Source organism: Podarcis raffonei, chromosome 3 (genome assembly GCF_027172205.1).
Source record: "Podarcis raffonei isolate rPodRaf1 chromosome 3, rPodRaf1.pri, whole genome shotgun sequence".
NCBI classification, from domain to species: Eukaryota; Metazoa; Chordata; class Lepidosauria; order Squamata; family Lacertidae; genus Podarcis; species Podarcis raffonei.
The window spans coordinates 109,472,793-109,496,690 of record NC_070604.1 but is presented as its reverse complement, the minus strand read 5'-3'; the positions used below and the strand labels follow the sequence as shown (position 1 = coordinate 109,496,690).

General features: G+C 40.1%; 1 protein-coding gene across 2 annotated transcripts; it reads right to left on the bottom strand.

Annotated features, from left to right (window-relative positions):
• Positions 1-2,848: 2,848 nt before the first annotated feature.
• On the bottom strand, positions 2,849-23,898 carry STON1 (stonin 1). 2 transcript variants are annotated; one of them, XR_008329766.1, is made up of 5 exons: positions 23,720-23,898; positions 11,905-13,861; positions 5,593-5,795; positions 4,259-4,658; positions 2,849-3,282 (listed from the first exon to the last, which is right to left on the bottom strand). XR_008329766.1 is itself a non-coding variant. In XM_053383573.1 (4 exons), exons 2-4 carry the CDS (start codon positions 13,808-13,810, stop codon positions 4,584-4,586), a joined length of 2,184 nt encoding a protein of 727 aa, XP_053239548.1. In that variant the 5' UTR covers positions 13,811-13,861; positions 23,720-23,898; the 3' UTR covers positions 2,849-4,583. The 2 variants fall into 2 exon arrangements, 1 of the variants encoding a protein (XP_053239548.1); XM_053383573.1 differs by having other exon boundaries at positions 2,849-4,658.

Sequence of the window (23,898 nt, the reverse complement as noted above, 5' to 3'; positions counted from 1 at the left end):
ATAGATACTATTATATCCATAAGGATGTTCAAATATCAGTTGCACGTATCCAGCACGGCCAGCTGGATAACAACTATAGCTTTAGTTAATTTCTTATTTATTTCAGTATGCATATCTTTCTTTTTTTCCTTTCTGCAGTCCTGAGTTTACATACTGAAGCTTGTCAGTGTCATACTGTATGCAGTGCAACAATAAACCGGAACAGAAAGATTATAGTCTTTATATATCTAGGGCTGAATGAAAACATGCAATCATGCAATTGCAGATGTCAATGGCAGGCGTTCATTGTGCCAGCTTTGTCAATCAGCAGACAGCAAGTGTTTAGCAATCATTGCATCAACAAATAGCGGTGAATTAGATTTTGATAAACCCAGATTGCTGGAAAGTCTGCTTCTGGAAGCTCAAATGTGGAGTCTGAATTTCAGATGAGGCTGAAGATGCTTTCTCGTTCCTTCTTGCTCCAGAGGTGCAGATACAGGAGGGGTGTTGCTTCCTTTAGCTCCAATCTCAGGCTGTATGTTTGAGTCCCTTCCTGGATCCAGCAAGGGCAGTAATGGCCCCCAAGTATGGGTCATTAAGGTAACAAAGGAAGTGGCTCTGCAACAGGGAAAAAATGGGTGCTCCTCCTCCCTCACCTGGCTGTTGGTGAGAAGGACAAGGGTCAGATGTGTGAGCTAGAAGCTAGAAGCAGGTTGTAGGTGGGGCAGCCGAGAGAGCCATGCCCGATTTCTGCTGGAATCCAAGGCTGTGCAACAGCCCCAGTACCCGAGCTGCATTACCCAAAGGCCTTGCTCATTCTTCCCTTTGTGCCACTGCAGCACAATGCCTTTTCACACACATTTATCAGAACAATTCCTAAAAATTATTATTATTATTATTATTATTATTATTATTATTATTATTATTATTTATACCCCACCCATCTGGCTGGGCTTCCCCAGCCACTCTGGGCAGCTTCCAAAAAAATATTAAAATACTGTAATACATCAAACATTAAAAGCTTCCCTAAACATGGTTTTATGTGAGGCATAAGACTCTGCATTCTAAGAATCCTAATGTTGTTTCTTATTATTTATATGACAGGTCTGCTGATTTTTATTTTTCATATGCATTATGTTAGATGATATATTAATGCATTAAGTAGTGTGTGTGTGTGTGTGTGTGTGTGTGTGTACACACTTACTGTAAGTCACTTGGAGACCTTTGGGCGACAAGACTGGCAAGCTTAATAAATGAAATGGAAAGGAAAGGAAAGGAAATCTCCACTTTCATCTAAAAAAGTAATAGTTCTCACGTTTCTAGGGCAGAGGTAGGGAACTCCAGGTCTGGGGCTAAATGTGGCCTCCACACCTCGCCATCTGGCCCTCCTTCTGCCTCTCCCTAGGCATCACCTCACTGTCAATGCTTTGCATCCTCAAGTGTTTGACAAAACTGGAATGTGTCATGAATTCAAAGAATGGCTGTTGTTTGCCTGATTGGAGCCTAGATGATGGTGGTGGTGGTGGTGGTGGTGATGATGATGATGATGATGATGATAATAATAATAATAATAATAATAATAATAATAATAAAATTATTTCTTCCCCAGCGACTATGGGTGGGTTTCAACAGAACATTAAAAACAGAATAAAGTTTCAAACACTAAAAACTTCTCTAAAGACGGCTGCCTTCAGATGTCTTCTAAAAGTCGGATAGTTGTTTATTTCCTTGACATCTGATGGGAGGGCATTCCACAAGGTGGGTGCCACTACTGAGAAGGCCTCTGCCTGGTTCCCTGTAACCTCACTTCTCACAGTGAGGGAACCGCCAGAAGGCCCTCGGAGTTGGACCTCAGTGAGAGATGGGGGTGGAGACACTCCTTCAGGTATACTGGGCCGAGGCCGTTTAGGGCTTTAAAGGTCAGCACCAACACTTGAAATTGTGCTCGGAAACGTACTGGGAGCCAATGTAGGTCTTTCAAGACCGGTGTTATATGGTCTCAGCGGCCACTCCCAGTCACCAGTCTAGCTGCCGCATTCTGGATGAGTTGCAGTTTCCAGTTCACCTTCAAAGGTAGCTGCACATAGAGCGCATTGCAGTAGTCCAAGTGGGAGATAACTAGAGCATGCACCACTCTGGCAAGACAGTCTGTGGGCAGGTACACGGAGGTATGCACAGCCTCACCAACCAACAAGTATGCAAAGCAACACAGCTGCACCACACTTCACAAGTGACGGTGTGCACAGTTCTCTTAAGCCAATGATTTAAAATGAAGAGTTAGACCTCTGGAATGCTGCGCTGGAGACAAGATCCATTTCCCTTTTCCAAAATGCATTTGCCACCCTTAAAAATCTGGAAAGGGTTATGTTTTTCTATACCAGAGTACAACAGAATCCTGTTGGAATAAATGGGGTTTGAGCTATCATATGAGCTTGAAAATGACAGCCTAAATGTGAAAGGCAAATTGGCTAGTATTTGAGCCTCAATATGACCTAAAGCAAGAACCAACATTTTTCCTCCTCTGAAACCCCAAAAAACACACCATCCATCTATCTAACAAACAGCATATACCAGAGCTATTATCACCTAAAGGCTCTTTTGACATTTCAAGACAATTTACTAGTAAAATGAGATTAGAGAAGCTGTTGTATCTTCAAAATTAACTGTTGGGACAAAGCTACATAGAGAATTGAGACTGTAACTTAATATCCACTTCCATTGAACTGGAATTATAATATAAACTATGTTTTCCCAGATTAATAAAACTCAATTTATTCTAAATCATTTTCCCTTTGGGGCGAATTAGCTGAAGTGTTAAGGTCCATATTTAATATCTGCAGCAGGGACAAAATATTAAAGTGAGATGAAGTATGCTATTACAGCTTTATTCCAAAAAGACTTACACACAGCAAATATATCATCTAGAGCAATCGCAATAAAGCAGAAATCCATCAATACAGATTAAAACAGAGACAGACACTTCTCTGGCTTCTAGAGTATACAAGAAAGGCCTCAAAAAGCAAAGGACAAAGATGATGTCTCCCACAAGGGAACAAATAGAACTGTCCTACAAGCTTAAAAGTCAGCATCTAAAAGGTTAAGGTGATTGTCAAAGCATTTACAGTTTCATATTTCCTTTAGACTTAGAAGTCTTCTGTGGCACACCCCTTAAGCAAACTCTAGCTCAGCTGGCAACACAAAGGAACATCTCGCTTTCCACGTTCTTCTGGAGTCTCCTGGATCTTATAGCTTCTTTGACTAGCAATTCAGGACATGCTTTTGTTCCAGATCTAACATCTGTTCCTGTTGGAGATCCAAAATAATTCATAATAGTTGGCAATGTGTTAAAAATAACTCTGTTCTGTCCAAGATCCTGAAATGAAAACTTTGCCTCATACTTTCAGGTCAAGAATTTTTATTACCCACAATGCCTCCCCCCCCCCATGATCCCAGGCAGAGTCCCCTTCCAAAGAATGAAAGGAAAAAACTTCCATTTACAGATTCAAACAGGAGAGGCCAAAAGAGCAGCGCTTATTAGCTATTTGAAACATGGCATGCCTTCCTGTGTGGAAGAATGTATGCAATAGATTTCAAAGAAATACTGAAAGCAATGAATTAAATTCCTGACATTAACTATTCTGAAAGCCAGTGTAGATTTGCAATTCAAAAGTAACATTTTTCATACACATATTCCTCTGTACAGGAATAATATAGTGGAATAATCCAAAAAGATCCCATTTATGAGCCACTGAAACTTTTATCTGCTCTGCCAAATGACACCCCTTTTCAATATACTTTAGGCTTGCATTATTTACCAATACTGGGAAGAGCAAGACATATGATTACATTCACAAAGTACCTACAAATATATATATACAGTATGTCCACAACTTATGCACATTTAACTTGTTTGCATTCAGCTATGTGTTCATGACAAAAAATAAATAAAAAGGGAGTGGAAAGGTGGGGTTCCAGGAATCAGCCTGGACAGCTAATTTGGTTAGAGCATGGTGCTGATAACGCCAATGTTGCAGGTTTGATCCCTGTATGGGACAGCTGCTTATTCCTGCACTGCAGGAGGTTGGACTAGATGATCCTTGGGGTCCCTTCCAACTCTATGATTCTATAAAAAATGACTTTGGCAATCCCACCCCACACTGAACCCCATGTGTTTGGACTGTACACAATTTTGGCTTTAGGTGCAATCCCCGGAATATAACCCCCACATAAGTTGCAGGCTTACTGTAATACATAACTTAAATTGAAATTTATAATTTACCTTTCTGGACCACGGCAAAATATATATTTGATGTTAAGTCTAAATGCTTCATAGGCAACTGCCTTACAAGAGTTCATATCAAGTGCCACTAATTTTCAAGATACTGTGAATTGACTTTGTGTGCTTTAGCTTTTTAAAGGATAACATTGGTCAGTAAGCTAAAAGTTAGGAGCACAAACTTCCAATGGTATCTGGTCTTTCAACATGACAAACTGCAGAGAATATGCTGTAATCCACTGCCTTGCGAACTCATTTGGAGGCAATATATAAAGCACTTTCCCCCACAGTCCTAGCAGCACACCAGACTCTTCAGTTCGATTCCTCACTACTGCATTTGACAACTGCCACATTTATTGGAATCTTCGCCATCAAGCCTTATCCATTTCTTCTCAATTTCAACCTGTAATATAAAAGCAAAAAGGTTGTATTCTTTTTACAAAGCAGTAACATTACTGAAGCTCTTGACACTATACCCAGTGAGCCAATAGCTAGCATTCTAATCCTATTAAAAATTAGATGACAATAATGAACCAGGACTTGTGTAACCAGCAATCACTTGCTACTGTAGAACCCATGTTTGTTTATAGCATAAGAACACAAGAAATCCTGCAGCACTTTGTTGCAAATTAAAAGTTGCAGAGTGCATGAGGCTTATCAAAATCTACCTCATCAGATACATACCCCAAGTAGAAAACAAAATATAAGAACAAGAGGAAAAGTAAATACTTTTATAAAATTATAGATTAAACTTACATCCTACCCTTTGTCCTAGGACCCCAGGTTACAATGCTATAAATATAAAACAATCAATACTGAAGCAGAAATTTAAAAACTAACAACATAATAAGTAAAACATATATCAATTTTCTGCAGTGCAGGTATCAATCTTCAGTAAACAGAATCCTACTCTGAGTTTGAGTTGAAAGCTAACCCTACACGTTTCAGTTTTAAACTGCTTTTTCACTAGCTAAGTCTGTACGGTGTGAAACTATATTTCAGTTTCCTTACCCCCCTGTCCCAAAATAGGTTTATCTTTGCATTTTACTGCAGTCCCTCAAAGCTGCCATGCTACAGTAGAACTGAAAACTTAAGTTCCTACAGGCTTAGTATCTCTAGGATTCAGTTCTTGAGCTATAGGTTTTTACAAGATACACCCTACTGACAGTTAGCTCGTGGCCCAGAATGCCTTTATTGTGCCTTCATGACCATTTTAGCTGATGCTTTAATAAATAACTGCGTGATACCAAGGTTTTCCTTGCATAGCTGCCTGACTTGCTTTGTTGCCTTGAGGCTCCAACAGGCTAAAGAACAAAACAAGAGGACAAGAAGATTACCTGGCAGTTGTAACATGCTTTACGTATCACATGTTTCTGGGGTTGGATGTCACTCTCGATGCCCAATGATGTAACTTCAGTTCCGGAAGCGCATGCATCAGGCACCACAAACTGCACTGTGGCAAAGGGATACCAATCAGAGGGGATTTCCTGATCCGATCCAAGTTCTAGCTTGTAAGACAAACTGTGCGGATGATCTGGACCTTGAGAAAAGGAGGGAATGTCACAGGAATTTAGCCAAGACAAGTAGCTGAGAGAACAATCAAGTTACTGGAGGTTTTTGCTAAGCTGTGATTAAGTAGAGCAACCCAATGAAAGAGGAAAGTAGCTCAGCAGGTCACAAGCACCACCAATGCCTGGTTTAAAAAAAAGGAGCATTTGCTCCCATTCAAAGCTGCTCTTTGTATCTCAGAAGGCTAGAAACACTTTTATAATTCGCCATCACAAATAGCTCTATATTACATGAAATTATTCACCATTTCAAGTATACTCCATCATCAGTAATCCCCACCAAACACCTTCATTCTAACACATAGTCCAGATGGGCTTTTGCCCCTTAATTTTCCCATCTGCAGGTTACTGTCAGAGCGTAGTCACTTGTACACCAATGTACCAATATGGTTTGACAATATGGTTGTCAATATGCCTTCTCAATATGGTTGATAAAGAAACAGAAGCTCTTGTTCAGGCACAGAACAGTTATACTTTATAGGTTGCATAGACCCATTTAAATTAAGGGAGGTAATTTAGCCAAGGACATTAATTTGAATGGGTCTACTCTGAGTATGACTACAACCTTAAGGCAGCACCTTTCTCAGTGGCAACTATTTGGAAAACTACAGTTATTAAATCACACAGTTTCTATTTATTTTGTGAATGCCTCTATAGCAAAAAGCTCCCTGCAGAAACAAGCAAGAAAAGAATTAAGGCAATTACACTAAGTCCGCAACTTATGCGGGGGTTATCTTCCGGAAATCATGCCTAAAGCCAAAATCACGTCAAAACATATTGGGTTCAATGGTGGGTGGGATTGCCAAAATCTTTGTTCCCTGGACACCCGCCCTCTTTCCACTTTTTTTTCTCTGCCAAGTGCGTAAATCTTAATTTGCACAAGTTAAATGCGCATAAGCTGCGGGCTTATTGTACTCCATTAATGTGCAAACTTTGTTCATCTAAGAGCAACCCAAAAAACTTCACTGAGAGCTGTTTAAACCACCAATAGGCTTTACTCATCACAAAGCTTTGCCAATGTATGAAAATGTTGGCCAGGATGCCTGAAGATCTGAGGCTTAAAATTAATGATACAGGATTTCACATCAACAAACAACAAGTGCTTCTACAATAAGCCTCTAGCAGATTCAGTGGAGATGCTCATGATTCAACTGAATCTGATGGAATTTACTTTAGAATGCATCTTAAGTATATGGATAATCATTAAAATTCCAAAATGGGTATGTTAAAATATGCAGTGAAGTATGTCTTGGGTATCAGAAAGAGGAAGTAAACTGGGAATTTTATCTTCAGTGAAGGATATAGTACACACAAACATGTGTACTTCAACCTAAACTGATCCTTTTTGAAATAAAAAGCAGCTTCAAAGTAGAAGCAATCTAGCATAAGAGTCTTATGGCAAGTGTGGGGAGGAGTTAGCCTCTCTCTTCCTGTCTCTGCATCCTCTCCCACAAACATCACCCAAGGAGGTTTTAATGGAGGCATCTGCATACAATGTTTCACCCAATTTTTAAACACTATTTATATTTATCCAGCACTTGATTAGGAATGTACATTTAGCCAAGCAATCAGGGCATCTTTTCTAATCAGGCAGAAAAGGAAAGATTTCTAATACAAAAACAGCAGGAGGCAGGCGCCAACTTAGAAGTAGTATTCCCTCTCCTCCCTTACACAGTAGGGACTGACTTAAAATGTTGAAATTCATACATATGCCATCTAAAAAAACAAAAAGTATGCAGAAAAATGTTTCTTACTCAAAATGCTAATGTATGCATATTTAATTATTCTAGTACTGTAATGCATAGAGTCAATCAACTAAAATTTTAAGGAGGCAACAGTCCTATTTTTTATGTACATAACACTTCACAATCTCTTATTACTACTTTATACAGTAGTTCACTGTTCCCACTTCAAAGACACTCTCCCAGCCTCAGATCTTTTCATTTGCAATAGGAGGGAAATGCGCAGTAAGAAGGAGGGGGATATAGGGGAATAACATTTAGGAAATTGTCCCTATAAATGCCAGGTAATGTTATGTAAGCAGTGTGTCCAACTGTTCAGGCAACCGTTGGAGTTCCATGGATTGTTACCTAATAATCATAACTGATATGGAGACCAACCAACTGGAAATCCCATAAAATAAACACTCAAGAGCTCAATTTGGCATTCCACATTGACCACTCACAGCACGTATTAGACCAGGGGTGGGATTTTTACTCTTAATTTTTTTTGTTTATGTTCTCCATTGTATCAAATCCTTTAACAATTTACTATAAACTTGAAAAGAAGAACAATGAGGCCATGCTGCCAAGAAAGCATTTCCTGGAACAAGGCAGATATATTACCAGCAGTTATTGGAAAATCCAATGTGAAAATAATCTAGGAACTAGACCCCATGTGATTTCATTTAAAAATGATTAAGAAAGATTGTGGTTAAGGGATCATTGTTTCAATTTGGATCTGAAGTCACATTTCTCCCATAGTTTTGAGTTAAAGTCACATTTCTGCCATATTTACATCCTATCAACAATAGGATTAGCAAGCTGTCATTCTTTTCCTCAGGCAAAGCTGTATTTGTTTTGAAATTGGAAACTTTATGCATTCTGGATGAACACCCATTCACACAACATTGGATCTCACTCATTTTCATTACTATAGATTCCAGACTGAACCCAGGGACATGAAGCAGTGGCGTAGCGTGGGGGGTGCAGGGGGGGCCGGCCGCACCGGGTGCAACATCTGGGGGTTAGGGTTAGGGGGCGCAAATCCACGGGTTAGGGGGCACAAATCCACGGGTTAGGGGGCGCAAATTACTTGCCTTGCCCCGGGTGCTGACAACCCACACTACGCCACTGACATGAAGACCTTGCTTGCAGACTCAATTTTCCTTTCGTCAAATTGGGGAAAATGTGTCACATAGGAAGATGCTAAAAGACTCCATGCCTCCATAAACACATACATTAATTGTGTAAGCTAAACATTTGAAGAGGGCCATGACATGACAACAGCATAGCAATGTTGGCTGTGGCCTCTCAAAAACTGCAAATGTCTTGATATCTATGCTGTAGTCTGGAAACATGCATATGAGCTAGGCCTTTTCTTATTTCCCTCGTTGGGCATTATGTTTGACCTTTAGATTAAACAATAAGCAGACTTCACTTTCATAATTGATTACAATTGTTTCAAATTTAAAATCTTTTTCAATGCAGGGGAAATCCATTATTTCTCTATCGCTAGCAACTCTTCCAAGTAACACTTTCACTTAACTTTGCTCTTATGCAATTTTAAAATCTACCCCACTACAGTGACAAAGGGAACTTAGTCCTTGTATTAGTTAAAGAGTTGTTTTAAAGTTATGATATTTTCATCTGTCTCATCCCCAGCACAAATATACCTACATACATTCCTGGGAGAGATGAATCATCCTAATCACCAAAGGACAGTAAGTGTCTGATACTTCATGCATAATGTTTCTTTCCTCCAGAGAGCTAGCAAGTATGTATGTATGTGTGCGCCACCACATACAAAGTGGGTTTAAATCATATACCCCGGTGTACTCCTGATGTCAGATTGTTACAATGGCCAATGTACCTTTCACCTGACAGTTTCAGTTCCTTTATTTTGATGCAAACTCAAGTTACAGTACTATTATTTATGCCTTTATACCCTGAAAGGCTTGCCTACTGCAATATACAACATATAGGGCTGCACTCTATTATTACGTTACTGAAGAATGTGACAGCCAACTCCCCAATGACTCTCAATGACTGGCTGGCAACCAAATGGAGCCATTCTATGCAGGCTTTTTGCATAGCCAAGGACCTGGCTATCATATGAACAGGCCTTCATAGCAGTATTTTTTAAATCATAATTATAGAAGAGTATTTTAAATTATTACTAAAGCTACATCATTTTAAAAGTTGTTTTTGTATGTTGAAAACACAAACCAACAGGACCATATATAATCTCAAACTGCTCCACACCTTCAATTTCAACTAAGACTGAAATACAGAAATTACTGCTGAGCAGGCATATACAGGATTATATCCTGTATTATATTAGATCACTTCCCCTATCACTGGGGGAAAGGTTATAGCATACTTGGCCATGATAAAAAGCTTGAGTGCTTGTGCTACACTAGATTTTTATATAATGAAATATTAGTAGAACAGAAGTGTAACTGGAGGCCGTCTCTTGTCACTGTGGATATTCCAGCACTATCATAGACTGAATGCATTAGCTAGTCCACCAGCATAGCACTAGAGGATATTTCTTTCCAAAGTAGATCTAGTATGTCAGCTGCAATGGACTTCACAGAACTCCAGAATCTCAAGAAAAGGCTGGCAGTACAGCCATCTAACTGTTACAATACTGCTCTCTTTTGGTTGATAGAGGCTATGTCAGTAGATAGAGAGAAAAAGGACGATATTCTTTACAATGTGCACTCCAGACCACATATTTCCAAAATTCAGAACCAGGAATACCACAAAAGTTCTATTTTGCATAAATATATCTCTTATTCTACCATGTAGTTCCTTTAGAAAGCTCAGACCAGAGACAAACATTGATTAGGCATACTTAAGCAATGTTTGTCTCTGGTTTGAGCTTTCTAAAGGAACAACATGGAAGAATAAGAGATGCCAACAGAACTAATTATTCCAATTCATTTACAGTGGTACCTTGGTTGTCAAACGGCTTGGCTTCTGAACAAATCAGCTCCCAAACACTGCAAACCCAGAAATGAGTGTTCCGGTTTGCAAACATTTTTCAGAAGCCGAACGTCCGACGTGGCTTGCGCAGCTTCCGATTGAGTGCAGGAAGCTCCTGCAGCCAATCAGAAGCCGTGCCTTGGTTTTTGAACGGTTCCGGGAGTCGAATGGACTCCTGGAACAGATTAAGTTTGACAACCAAGGTACCACTGTACTGGAAGAATTCATACTACAAAATGAGGTGTGGGGTTTCACTGCCATGTGTTGAACTTTGGCTCTTTCCGATAACTATGCTGCATGATTATGCTTTTACTTAGCAAACATAATGCAACAGCTCACAGAATACACTTTTTTTAAAAAATATATGCTATTTTTAGTGTGCGGTACACACAAATGAGTATGCAACATGAAAGTAAAAAAGGCTGTTGTATGTTTCCATGTGTACCTCCTTCTTATCATTTTATGGAGGTCTCTATTTTTAAATTTCTCAGTAAGTTACAATATTTCTAAAAACAGCAATTAGACAAGCTATTATTACTTTCTCATTTTTGCTTTTAATGATCATACATATTTTACATTCTGTAACTTTTTATATTTGTTGTCTGTGAACCATAAGTAAATTATATTCTTATATCACCTTCAAAGTAATGCAAAAGATCAGTCGTAGACTGGCTTCTATGCATTGCAATTTCCAAGGACAACAGAATTTCTTCCTGCAATCTAACATGAAATTCTTTTTTCTTTTTTTACTTTTTGCATACTTTTGAAGATGCAGAGATGCACTTCATACCTGGAAAGGTGATACCAAATTTATATGGATGTCCAAGATGGAAAGACACCAGTTCCAGAACAATTTAGAAATTCTTACCCCTACACACTTCCTTTTCCAATATCAATATACATTGTAGTACACGCAGTGAATTTACAGAAGTTAATTGTAGCCACCTAGGGAGAGGGAGTTTGATTCCTGGCTCTAATAAAGAAAAATCCCAGAATATGAATGAAACAAAATAAACACTTTCAAATATGAAGGTGCCAAGACTTCTTAAACGGAATGTGAAAAGCAGGCCTAATTATCACTTGGCTTGAATCAAGCATCTATCAAAGCTGCTTTGTTAGGTTGGTGTGGTTAAAATATTCAGATTTCTAAAGCACAGGAATGTGTGCTATATCAAGAGTGTCTTTCTTTTTCCCAGCTCAATGGCACACACAATTCACCATCTGCAGCCTTCATACCATACATTTTAATCAATTGGCCAGTAAAATCTCTGGAGTCGTCATATTGTTAACCCACTATGAGAAAATGCAATTCCCTTTCAGCACAGCTTTATACCATTTTTAGAAAAAATCTTTATATAAAACAAATATTTACTTGAGTTTTTATCGGGAAGTCTGTCAATCTTCCACACAATAGCTCTATAGGCACTTTCATATTTGGCTGTTCCAATTGAGACCTGTATTACATGATCAGATTCAATCTCAGTTAAAGAGCCAAGGCATGTTCTTCTGTTCATTTTTGCTTTCAGAGACTTCTGTCTTTGGAGGTTCATGGTCCAAAGAGTTTTAATCCACTGTGAGGGAATAGGAAAGTGTACCATAATACTTTCACAGGGTTTCATGGAATTTGAATGCACTGAAGTCAGAGCAGAAGAGGACATGTTTATGAAAGCTTGCAGTTCAACATAAGCTCCTTGTACTACCACCATGGCCTTGACAGAAAATGGAAGATCAGCTCCATTATACCATGTCCTGAAACGCATCAGTTCTAACCTACAGCCTTCTGTAGGTGTAAATTTAATTATCCTTGACTGCTCAAATTCTTGTTTTTTCACACATTGATGGAAGTGATAGTCAATGATTTCAATCCATTTTTTCGCATCCTTTTCAAAGTAGTGCTCATCTTTCCTCTGAAGCTCCAGATCATTCAGCGTCAAAAAGCACTCAGAGTTTCCATTCACAAAACTCAAGCAATAAATATGGGTGATGACAGCACTTTCAACTAGCTTCCCTTCTGCTTTAGTGATCCTCCCTGTAAAGTTGTCCACTATCTCCAGGATCATTTCCTGTTCTTCATAGTGTTTTTTTGGTTTTGAAATAACAGGAAGCTTCATTAACTCTTCCTCCACTATCACCAGGAAGTCAGTGAAGTCATTGTAATCAGTCGTTCCCAGCTTTAGCATCTGTTCTATCTCTGGTTCATGAACCACTTCAGCTTTGGGATGATACTTCTTTCTTTCCACATAAGACACATGCTCAATTTTCACAGTATGGATTTTCCCAGAGATATTGCAGTTCTCTAGCTTGGGTTCTGAAAGTTTACAAAATGGCTGCAGCTGAAATTCTTTGAAAGGTTTCTCAAGGCCCTTTTCATAATACATTTGTAGGATTCCTCCAGGTAAGACCTTAAGGTATATAGGCCCCCACTGCCTTGATGACATCATATTCTTCTTTTCGGGAATCCTCAACATGAAAGGCCAGCCATCTTTTCTTTGGCTGCTGAAGAGGCTGTGTGGAAGAAACGAAGAAAAACCATCTCCTGTATACATGTATGGCATGGCTGTCAGAGTCCTTTCATTATCTGAAGTATCAGTTTGCAAGTGCTCAAGCCTCTCACAAATATAGTGGAATGATCCCTGATTGAGACTTTTCTGATCAGGGAACCTGTCCTTTTCACTGGAAGAGCCACTATCCTTTTCAAGGTTTGCATCCTTTTTGTGCACACTGATGGATTTATCTGGTGAATCTTCTGACCAAAATGGACTAGCAAAAGCACAGTCATTCTGAATGTATTGGAAGAATGTTTGTGATTCCAGGGAATCTTCTGATTTCTTTGCGCTTTCCTGTTGAGCGGCATTTGCACCATCTAATGGCTCTGAGACTGAACATTCTGAGTGATGCTGAGCCTGAGAGGTACCAGTCAGTTTTTGAGAAGATGTCCCACCCACTGGCAGAATATTAATGTTGGATGACAGCTCTGGAATAGGATAAAGGTGCTGAATTCCAGATTTTGAAAATAAAGGGCTGACAGAGTAATCTTTAGTGGGTGTACATAGTGGAGAATTGCTAGGAGGTCCAGGGCTAAAGTAATAGTCAACTACAGGAGAGGAGAGAGGAGTATTGCTGGAAGATGGAGATTGGCTCAAAGAATCAGGTATTTTAGGAAGATGGAGTTTAAGCCCATTTGCTTTGCAGGCACTATGACTTCCCCCTGCTTTCTGAGAATGGAATAGGGGTTCATCTTCAAATGTAACCCAATTTGCAGGATTCGTTGTAAACATCTTGTTGGAACAAGTTGGAGATACACAGCTGAAGTCTCACTTGCAAATCATCTGTTTAAAAAGAGAAAATGGAATGTGTAAGAAAATGTGTACTATCTTTCTAAGAGCATATCCCCATGACAAACTTAGACCAGTTTCAAGCCTTCAAGGAATCCTTGAAATTGTGATTGTGAATGAACTGGAGAACCTCCAAACCACAGCACTCTCCCAGAATTGTAACTCCCAGGGTTTTATGGCTAGAATAGTGAAACTGATTTTAAATGAGCATAATAGATATTTTCATCAGCCCTAGATATCTTATACCTTGGAGCCTAGTGGTTCTTAACAAATGGCAAAGATGACAAATCCAAAAGGGAGAGACCAATTCTGAATAGCCAAAAAAAATTGTGGGGACTCACCTTATACAAATATGGACATGCAATATATTTCTACTTTATTTGCAGTAATTTACAATAATGCAGGGTAGGGACAAAAAAAGAAAGGCATTTTCTCTACCCTGGATTGCCGATACTGACAAGCTTGTCAGTGGCTACAAAAAGCAAAGGATGCAAGGCAAGAGCTTATTTTGATAGGCACACAAAGAAAACATATTTGTGTTCGATATTTGTATCCTAGTGTCTGCGGGCACTTCCAAACAGCTTGCTTATACAGTAGAGGATTCATTATTGTATTGTTTGCATAAAGTTTGCAGAGAGCTTAGACAATGACAGCTATTCACTGAGCATTCATTCCAATTTATTTGTGGGTAGGTTAGATGATGCTGAGTCAAGAAATCTTTATCACACACTTTTAAGTGCATTTTCCTTATCACAAAAAGGCCATGGCAGGGGAATAGATTTGTTTTGCAAGACAGCCAAATCAACTTTCATTGTACAACCTGAATTTACTGGTAAGTGCGTGCATACACCCACACTGATATTATATGAAAAACCCAAGAAGCCTTAATTTCTTAATCATATGCTTCAATCAGGAACTCGTTCGTAATTACAATTCTGTTTCCTCTGCTAATGCAGTTTTGAGACAACACTTAATTTGGTCCCTCTTCATCAGGGTTATAAAGGCAATTATTCCCAAAACATTTTTTTTACAAAATGCAATATACTAAAGAAGCATGGAGATAATATAAAATATTTGTTTAGTAAAGGGTTAAGGATTATATACAATATAGTGTAGTCCCAATTATTTTAGTGTAATGCTCAAGAACAAATGGTTTGAATTCCTTTTTGGAATTCTAGTTTTTGCAAGTTGCCAAGTATTTAATGCTCCAGCCAATAAACACAATAAGATAGACTTTTTCCAGATGAAATTCTTCTCTGTGGTGTCTATTCCTATGCCTGTCAACAGAATTACAGTTATCACTTATTACTTTGCCAGCATCACCCAGGGTGCTGTGGGATTGGGGGGGTGGGGCAAGAGCCACTGGGAGGCTTAACTGCCTTTGTTTGGGTCCATGAAGCATTTGAGAGATGTTGGAAGTAAGCAGAGAGGGGAATTCTTGACCACCAACTTAAGGAGACTGGGCCAGCTGATCCTGAAGAAAGTGTCCCCAGATAAAAACTTGTGACAGGACTCTGATTTGCAGTTTGGGACAGAGGGTGAAATGGACCTTTATTCCTCTTAACAGCCCATCACCTCATCTGGAAGTTAGCTTGGCTATTCCAAGAATTAGAAGTGGGCCAGGCATACAGCCTAACCCGCCCCACTCCAAAAAAACCACCTCTATTATTTGTCTGTTAATATATGTGTGATATTCCCCCCTGTTTTACAAAAGCCATTTCCTGTTGCCCTTCTGGAAAAGAATCTTGCACATGTTTGCAGTTTAGGTATTATGGACAGCAGATGTACTAATACAGATCAAAGCAGAACCCTGCATTAAATTTCTGATGTTAAGGTTTTGCACACGTGCTCTGTCATATTAATTAAATATATCAGTTTTTGTTCCTTCTGATTTCATGGAAAATGTTAAGTTCCACAAGAGTCATGAACACCTTTCTCTTCACTTGCTGCATTAGAATGGCATTCTGCTTCACCATGAAGTTAACAGCTCTAGAGAAAAATGGAGCCAGTCTTAAAGAAACACAAGCACAGCTGCAGCTTCTAATTCTTCCAGTTCCTGAGCTCTTTATCACAAACAAGCCTGCCACAGAATAATTAAATATTAAAGCACAATTTGCGGCTGGACAAAGGAGCATGGAGATCAGGTGTGCCAGTGTGCAAAGAAGCATGGAGATGAGGCATGTCCGTGGGCAAAGAAACATGGAGATCAGGCAGGTGGGGAACATGAAGATTGGGCTTGTGGCTGGACAAAGGAGCATGGAGATTGGACATGCGGTAAGTCAGGCACGCACACACACACACAGAAGAGAGCAAGGGAGGAAAGAGGCTGAATGACACAGGGCAATGTGATGGGTCTTATTTTTACTTTGTGGCATCTGGGAGGGAAGTCAGCAATTCAGCATCGGCAGTGGCTTCATGAAACTGTGCTTTCTGCCAGCTGCTTCGAGGCAAAGGCATGTTGCACACACACACATGGTGTGAATCACGATGTACTGCCAGGTCAATTATTTTTAAATGGTTATCATGATGTGGTCTAGAAACCGGTATTGAACAATGTATCGGTATACTGTATTGTTCAGCCCTACTGGCCATCAGGCAATAGCTTTTCCCATCTGCCTTGTCTCACCCTCCAGCCCTAGGAACCTTCAGAATGGAGCTGCTGCCATGGGCATTATGTGTATTTGTATTTTAATGAACTGAATAAAATAGAAGATTATGAGTCATGGGGATGGGGAGTGTGTGTATATGAATTCAACATTGCTTAATTTACTTTTTGGCTGCTATTTTGTTAATGTTGTTAATATTGTTTTATAAATTATGAATGCTGTAGTACTTTATGAATTCTATGACTTTTATTGTAATTGTGCTGTTTATCTTTTTTTTTAGTTGTTTTGTTAATGGTGTTTTATAGACGATTTCATTATTTTATATTATTTATGTTGCATTTGGGATGTTCTCTTATGTTATTGTTACTAAGCCACTTTTCAATTCATTTGAATGAAAAGTGGCATAGAAATATAATAAATCAAATCGAAACTGGTCTGGTCTGGTCTGGTCTCAGAGCTAGCTGCTAGGCATGTGGGCTCAAGCTCATCTTTAATCACCAATATGATTCAGAGCAAGGGACGCTGGTGGCGCTGTGGTCTAAACCACAGAGCCTAGGGCTTGCCAATCAGAAGGTCAGTGGTTCGAATCCCCGCAACGGGGTGAGCTCCCGTTGCTCAGTCCCTGCTCCTGCCAACCTAGCAGTTCGAAAGCACATCAAAGTACAAGTAGATAATGAAGTACAGCTCCGGCGGGTAGGTAAATGGCATTTCCATGCGCTGCTCTGGTTCGCCAGAAGCAGCTTAGTCATGCTGGCCCCATGACCTGGAAGCTGTCTGCAGACAAATGCCGGCTCCCTCAGCCAGTAAAGAGAGATGAGCACCGCAACCCCAGAGTCGTCCACAACTGGACTTAACTGTCAGGGGTCCTTTACCTTTATGATTCAGAGCATAAAGCACTGAAACAAGACCTGGTACACCTGGGTAAAATGCAGCGGGGAGGAGACATCTGCATGCACACAGGCAGCTTGAGTGAACATAAAGTTTGAATTCAAGCAGCTCTTCCCTATGCAGATTTTAAGATTATACCCTTTGAATAGTAAGCACTGAACATGACAGCTAAAATGTTACTTGGAAAGGAAAAGATGCATGCATAAATCCGAAGTTTCTCGAAAGTGTTTACTTATGTAAATGCAGCAGAAAGATATCACTGACCCTCCCATGTATGTGTAAAGCACTAATATGCATGCAGATTATAATCCAAAAACACACAAAGCTAAATTTATCAGGTGTTTGCATGGTGTGTTCACTCACCAATTTGCATCATGTTCCCAATCTGAACAGTTAGAGGGAAGAGTATATCACTTCATTACTTTTCAAGCAGGACAGAGTGTCAAGACAACAGTCCTACAATTTCTGGTGTACAACACTTTAATATTCCTCCCCACACTGTTCCTTCAGGGTTTCTGACAAAGATCCAAACTGGATGATCCTTAGGACTGAACCCTGTTCCTTCTACATGCAAAAGTGCTATCATCCCTTAAAAACCAATCTGCTAGGTTTGAACTGCTTAAAAACCTGAAAGCAATGCAACTGTCTCGAGTTATTAACCGAGAAAAGTCAGGAAGTTCATATGTGTGTGTTAAGTAAGGACAAAATGCCAGTCTTAACTTGGAATTTCCTGCTAGTTTGATTTACATTCCAAATATTGCTTAAGCTCAACTTCTGGCTATGCCTCACCATGGCTGATGAGCTATTTTTATCCTCTTCCCTAACCACAACTATTTATACCAAAGAGTAATACCCTCTTTTCCATCAAAACATATAAAGCAGAAAAACACTTCTAGAAGTTTTGTGAAATAAAAATCATGGCCGAACATCTCACACACTTTGTACCCCTCAAGTTATAAACATTTCAAGATTCACAACTACTGTATGCCTTCTAGTTTAGGCAGCTTTAAAAAAAAAATTAACAGCATCATGATTTTTCAGATAAAGGAGTGTTTCATTTGAGTATAAGGGAAAATCCACAAGTATACAGAATCAATGGAAACTTATGGCTCTTTGTGTATACTACATAAAGTGGCTGGGGCAGCACAGTCAGGTGTGTATTATTATTATTATTATTATTATTATTATTATTATTATTATTATTATTATTAAAAATGGGAACAGGATTCAGCATCACAGACACCAAACAAGATGCAATGCAGGCAAGTTAGATTTCCTACTTTTTAAAAAAGTTGCAGCCATAGAAACCACCAATTCAGAAAGGGACCAGGGTGGGTAGATTAATCATTGCTCACACATACAGAAAGCATCCTCCTTGAAGCTGTTATTTTTTGTGTAGGTAGAATACTGAATATCCTGTTGTACATGACTTTGATGGCCTCAGGCTGTGAAGCAGTTTATGAATTTGTAAAATAAACTGAAAATAATTATGCTTTCCCTCAAAGAACAAACAACTGGAGGCGGGGCACAATTTAAAGTAGGCTTTTCCTATTGGAATAGGAACTGGAATTCGCAACGAGTTTTGCCAAAGGCTTTCCAACCCCTTCCCACAATTCTCAGAAGCAGAACATAGTATACAAAAGTTAAAATATATAGGCACATCAGCTTGATTTGTGTAACAGTGTAACATAATTCCATTTTTCTTGGTGCACAGTTCAGGTTACCTTTGTATAGACTTTGATTGATTTATTTAGTACAAAGTTCAGACAACCCTGGCAAATAGGACCAAAAAAATAAGAATGATTGGAATGCAACTGCCTTTCACAATAAAGGAACTTGGCTGTCAGCTTGTCTGAAATCTAAAGTGAGTAGCTGAGATGGCTTTCAGTTGATAGCAATGTAGTGTCAGTGAAGACCGGCTTGATATGAGGAAATTCTACGTTTGTGCAAATCATATTGGTAGAAACTGGAAGAGTTAATGTCTGAACACTTCTTGGCTCCTTCATGCAGCCTTGCACACAAAGTATTGGTTAGTAAGGTATACTTCCAAGATATGGTGGGTTGGCAAGACTTTTTATTCACGACAGATAGGCTGAAGGCAAGGCTCCAACCAACAATGAAAACAAAGGGGAATAAGGATAACAACTAGTAGTTTGTATAAGCCCAGTACTAAAGCTAGCTTTGAAAAACAGCTAACTTGCAACTAAGTAGGAATGCTGGTCAGCAAGCAATTTAGTACAGTCATTCTTCCCAGCCCTTATGACTGTATTTTAACCACCATGAATACTGGTTGGCAACAGAAAATGCTGACAACTTCAAGCACAGCCACTAACACAAGTAAGCCTCCCGTAAAACCTATCCTTTCTAAAGCAGCAGAACAGAAATTAATAATTTTGTAATTAAGGAACAAGTATTTAAAAAACCTAGCCATGTGATCCACTACCCTCAAGTGTGTTAGTGGAAAGCTGATGTTCCAAAACCTCTCCATTTCTTAGCATTTTCTACAGCCAAATGCTCCCTCCTGCCACTGTGAAGGCTTTTCAGACAAAATTTTCCACTCCCGTTGACCACAACAAGCTCTGGGGCTCTGTGCCAGCTGAAAATTAAAACCTAAGATTTGTAGCTTGGCAATCAGAAACTAATGTTACCACAAAGTTGTTTGCTCTGAGGTTGACTATATTGGCACTGTTTTGCAAAGTTTTCATGAAGCTAACGTCATTTTATAGCTTCTGTACAACAATATATAACAAACCTAAATGGTGACTGTAAGCATAGGATGTAATAAACTCAACACAGACTAGTGGTGAACAAATCTGGATTTGGAGCACAGGGTCCAAACACCTGCCAAACTCCAATTAGGCAAGTTTCTTGGCCTGAGTCTTGTCTGTAAAACAAGATAAAATGATTTATTTGTTACTAGCTATGGTGGCATCAAACATCCCTGCACTTTTGGAACATTACCTCTAACCTCCCTTCTGCCTCTTTTGATGAAAGATTGTGCTAATCATTTTAAAGCAGGTTAGCTAATGGCAACTAGCTGCCCTACCTGAACCTCTGTTTTATCAGGCATACGCCTAGTTAAAGACACTTAAATCTTGCGCCAGTTGTGGGCAACCTATAATATATTGGCTAACATGTAGACAAGTTTGTATATCCCAACTTGGGTGGAAAATTGCTCTACATATACTTAACATGTCTTCCATCCTATAAAAGGTGTTTATGGATTGCTATATGTATTAGATGTTATTACTGTACAAAGTTTAATATATATAATAACTCAAACAGAAGCATGCCAACACACACACAAACACTCAGGCGCACTGTTTCACTTTTAAAAATACTGAAACAGAGAAAACACATTTTCCTGAGCTAGCACCTAGCAAAAAGTCAAAGAACACAGTGTTATCCCACAACCAGGGGTAGCTATTACCTCCAAAATTGGGACTGTTATATGTCCCATATATGCTAGAAAGCCACTTCCACAATGCTTTCCCTTAATTCTGCTCCACCCCGATTTTCCATGTACATCGTATACCTCTGAATAACAGTTGTGGATGCTGCCCTCATGTCATGTTTGTAAGTTTCCCAGAGATATCTGATGAGCCAGTACTGGAAACTGGAGTACAGAACCAGATAAAATCAAGTGGCTTGCCCAAGACAACACACTATGAGCAGAGCAAAGTTGGAATACGAAGCACAAGCCAGGTTCCCAAAACAATTTCTTTGCCAATTAGCCTTCTCCCAAAACATTTCACTGTTTGATTCTCCCAAAAGACCATTTGTTTCCAATATTAATTTCCCAATATATTTCATCCCACTTTCCACCCCTATTTGTTCCCACTCCCCACACCCCACCCTGAGAGAAAAATAATAATCCATCACTACCAAAACAAAATACATCTGCTCACTTGCTTCACCTAGTTAAAGGAAAACAAAGGAGAAAATACAAGATAAAGAACTTGCACCATTCTCAAATCATTAGCCAACCATCAGGGAGGAAAACAAAGTCTTGTGGCACGTTAAAATTTTCAGCTGTGCTGCAACCAGCTAACATGGCTACAAATCTTTAGGGACAAGTAATTCTGGTACTTTTGTATCAATGTATTCACATGGCAACTGCAAACATTTTACCCTTTTCAAAGTAGCAGATTCAGCACACAAAGTAACTACAGTTGCCTATAATAGAGAAAGGAAGCCTAAAAGAAAGTCAGTGTTTGGCTCTGAAGGAGAAGACAGGCTGAATCTTTGGATTTTGAGAAAGAAAGTGACCCCTCAGATTTAATACTTGAAGATTGCTATTTACAAACCTTTCCCAAATAAGTTATTAAAGGTAAAAAGCACTCACTGCAGAGCTGCAGTGTTTGGAATGCAAGTATTTCTACTGTGTAGAAAAAGGACAAACTTTCTATATCATTACTCCTTTAAATAACCATAACCCTCCAAATGAAGTGCATCCCCACCATATCACTCTCAAGGTCATACAACACATTTTAGCCACTGCCAATTCACCCTAATCAGGCACCTGGAATAGCGCAGGGCTAATTTTTTCCTTGCTTGCAAAGCATGCTTATAGCAGATAAATAAATACTCACAATCACAAACACAGATTATAGCCTCCTATTCACCTCTGGATCAAAGCACTGGAGTGGGGAGCCATCATTTTGACATTCTTTAAACCATTTAGTTGTCAAGACAACACTAGGTAAAATAACTTATACAGTGGTACCTTGGGTTACATACGCTTCAGGTTACAGACTCCGCTAACCCAGAAATAGTGCTTCAGGTTAAGAACTTTGCTTCAGGATGAGAAGAGAAATCGTGCTCCAGCGGCGCGGCAGCAGCGGGAGTCCCCATTAGCTAAAGTGGTGCTTCAGGTTAAGAACAGTTTCAGGTTAAGAATGGACCTTCGGAACAAATTAAGTACTTAACCCGTGGTACCACTGTACTAACCAGCTTTGTCCACACCTTTGGTGGGTAAAGATAAGGATATAAATAGCTTCTAGCCACTGAAAGAACAGGAAAAAGTGATGGTAGTTTTCCAGTCCAGTTAGTGAGGGGGGCAGAGGATGGGGTGACTTGTAATGTCAAACAGCAAAGAAAGGCTTGAAATAAAAGCAGCATCCAACAGCTATGGAGAAAATTGAATTAATAGAGTTAGAAAGGACTGTGGAGGTCATCTAATCCAACCTGTTGCTTAGTATAGGAACTGCAGCGCAGTATGCAGAAATAGCATCCCTGACAGATGGGTGCGCTCAAATACATCTAGTGAAGGAAGGCAGTCTTTTCCAGTGTTGCATAGCTCTTATTGTTAGGATGTTTCTTCTAATGTTTAGCCACAATCTGCTTTCTTGAACTTTCCACACCTTGGTTCTGGTCTTGCCCTTTGGAGCGACAGAGATTAAGTATTAATGGGAAAAATAGTGGGGGTTTTTTCCCGCCCCCCCCAAGAAAAGGTATGTATTGTATGTGGTATATCCAGCTCAAGTGTGTGCTTGCACAAACACAAACTCTGAAACGAGGGGCAACTTTAAATTTAACAAGCACGCTTTGAAACGACGGAGATGCTGTAAAACCATCAGCATAGAAGCCGAAATACTCTTGCAATAGCAGAGCTGCTTCCCTAAAATCGGAAGGGAACAACCGAAGTCCTGTGCACTTTTACTTGGAAGTAAATTTCACAATGTCCCATAAAGGGCTCGGTCTCCCAGATAAGCGAACCGAGAATTACAACAGAATCAAAAAGAGCGTCTCGGGGGGGGGGCGCCTTAAAAGCACTAAACGTGGCATAAAGATTTTCGCGGGCCGAATCAGATGCGCGAAGTGTTGTTGCCGTTATCCTTTTCTGCAGGGGAAAAAAAATGTAAACACTGAGGTGAAATGCAAAATGTTCTTCTGCGGCAATTTGAGTAAAACGCGTGTGAGGCATCTGCCTTGCTGGCAATGGCAATAAACGAAGTCGTGTCCCCCCCCCACCTCCTTCTCCCGTTGGAGAGAGACCCCTTGGGGGGGGTCTTCCACGAATTTCCCCCAATAGTTACCCTCAGGGTAGGGATTTGAAGCAGACGTCCACACTGTCCACAACCCCCACCTCCCAAGCAGCAGAAACTTCAGGAGGAGCCCCCCACCCCCCGACCCCATTGGAAGTCCGAGCAGCAATGCACATTTGCTATATAAATTGGGGGGGGGGAGGTTCCTGTGAGACCTTTAAGCCCAGAGCTAATCGCACCATTATAGGCCCCCCACCCCACCCCACCCGCAGACAGGGGCTGCACCAGTTGCCTCACCCTCCCCTCCCTCACACCCGTCCCCTCAGAAACCCCTCTTTCCGAAGGGAGAAGCGCCCACCCGCCATCCTTACCGGCGCGGGCGCCTCTCAGAGCTCCGACGAGCGCACTGAGGGGACGCAGCAGGGAGACGGCAGACTCTGCCCGGAGGAAGGCTGGCCGGGACCCAAACCCCAGCCTCGCCTGGCGCGGAGCCGAGGAGAGTCGCCGCCCGCTCCCTCCTTCTCTCCTCAAAACTTCAGGACGGGAGGCC

Excerpts from the sequence above, each read along its gene's own strand:
- STON1 (XM_053383573.1), bottom strand. The coding sequence starts at position 13,810 with ATGTTTACAACGAATCCTGCAAATTGGGTTACATTTGAAGATGAACCC. Across the intron at positions 5,796-11,904 it reads ACTTCCCGATAAAAACTCAA|GTCCAGATCATCCGCACAGT; the intron begins GTAAATATTTGT and ends CCTTTTCTCAAG. Across the intron at positions 4,659-5,592 it reads AAGCATGTTACAACTGCCAG|GTTGAAATTGAGAAGAAATG; the intron begins GTAATCTTCTTG and ends TTTATATTACAG.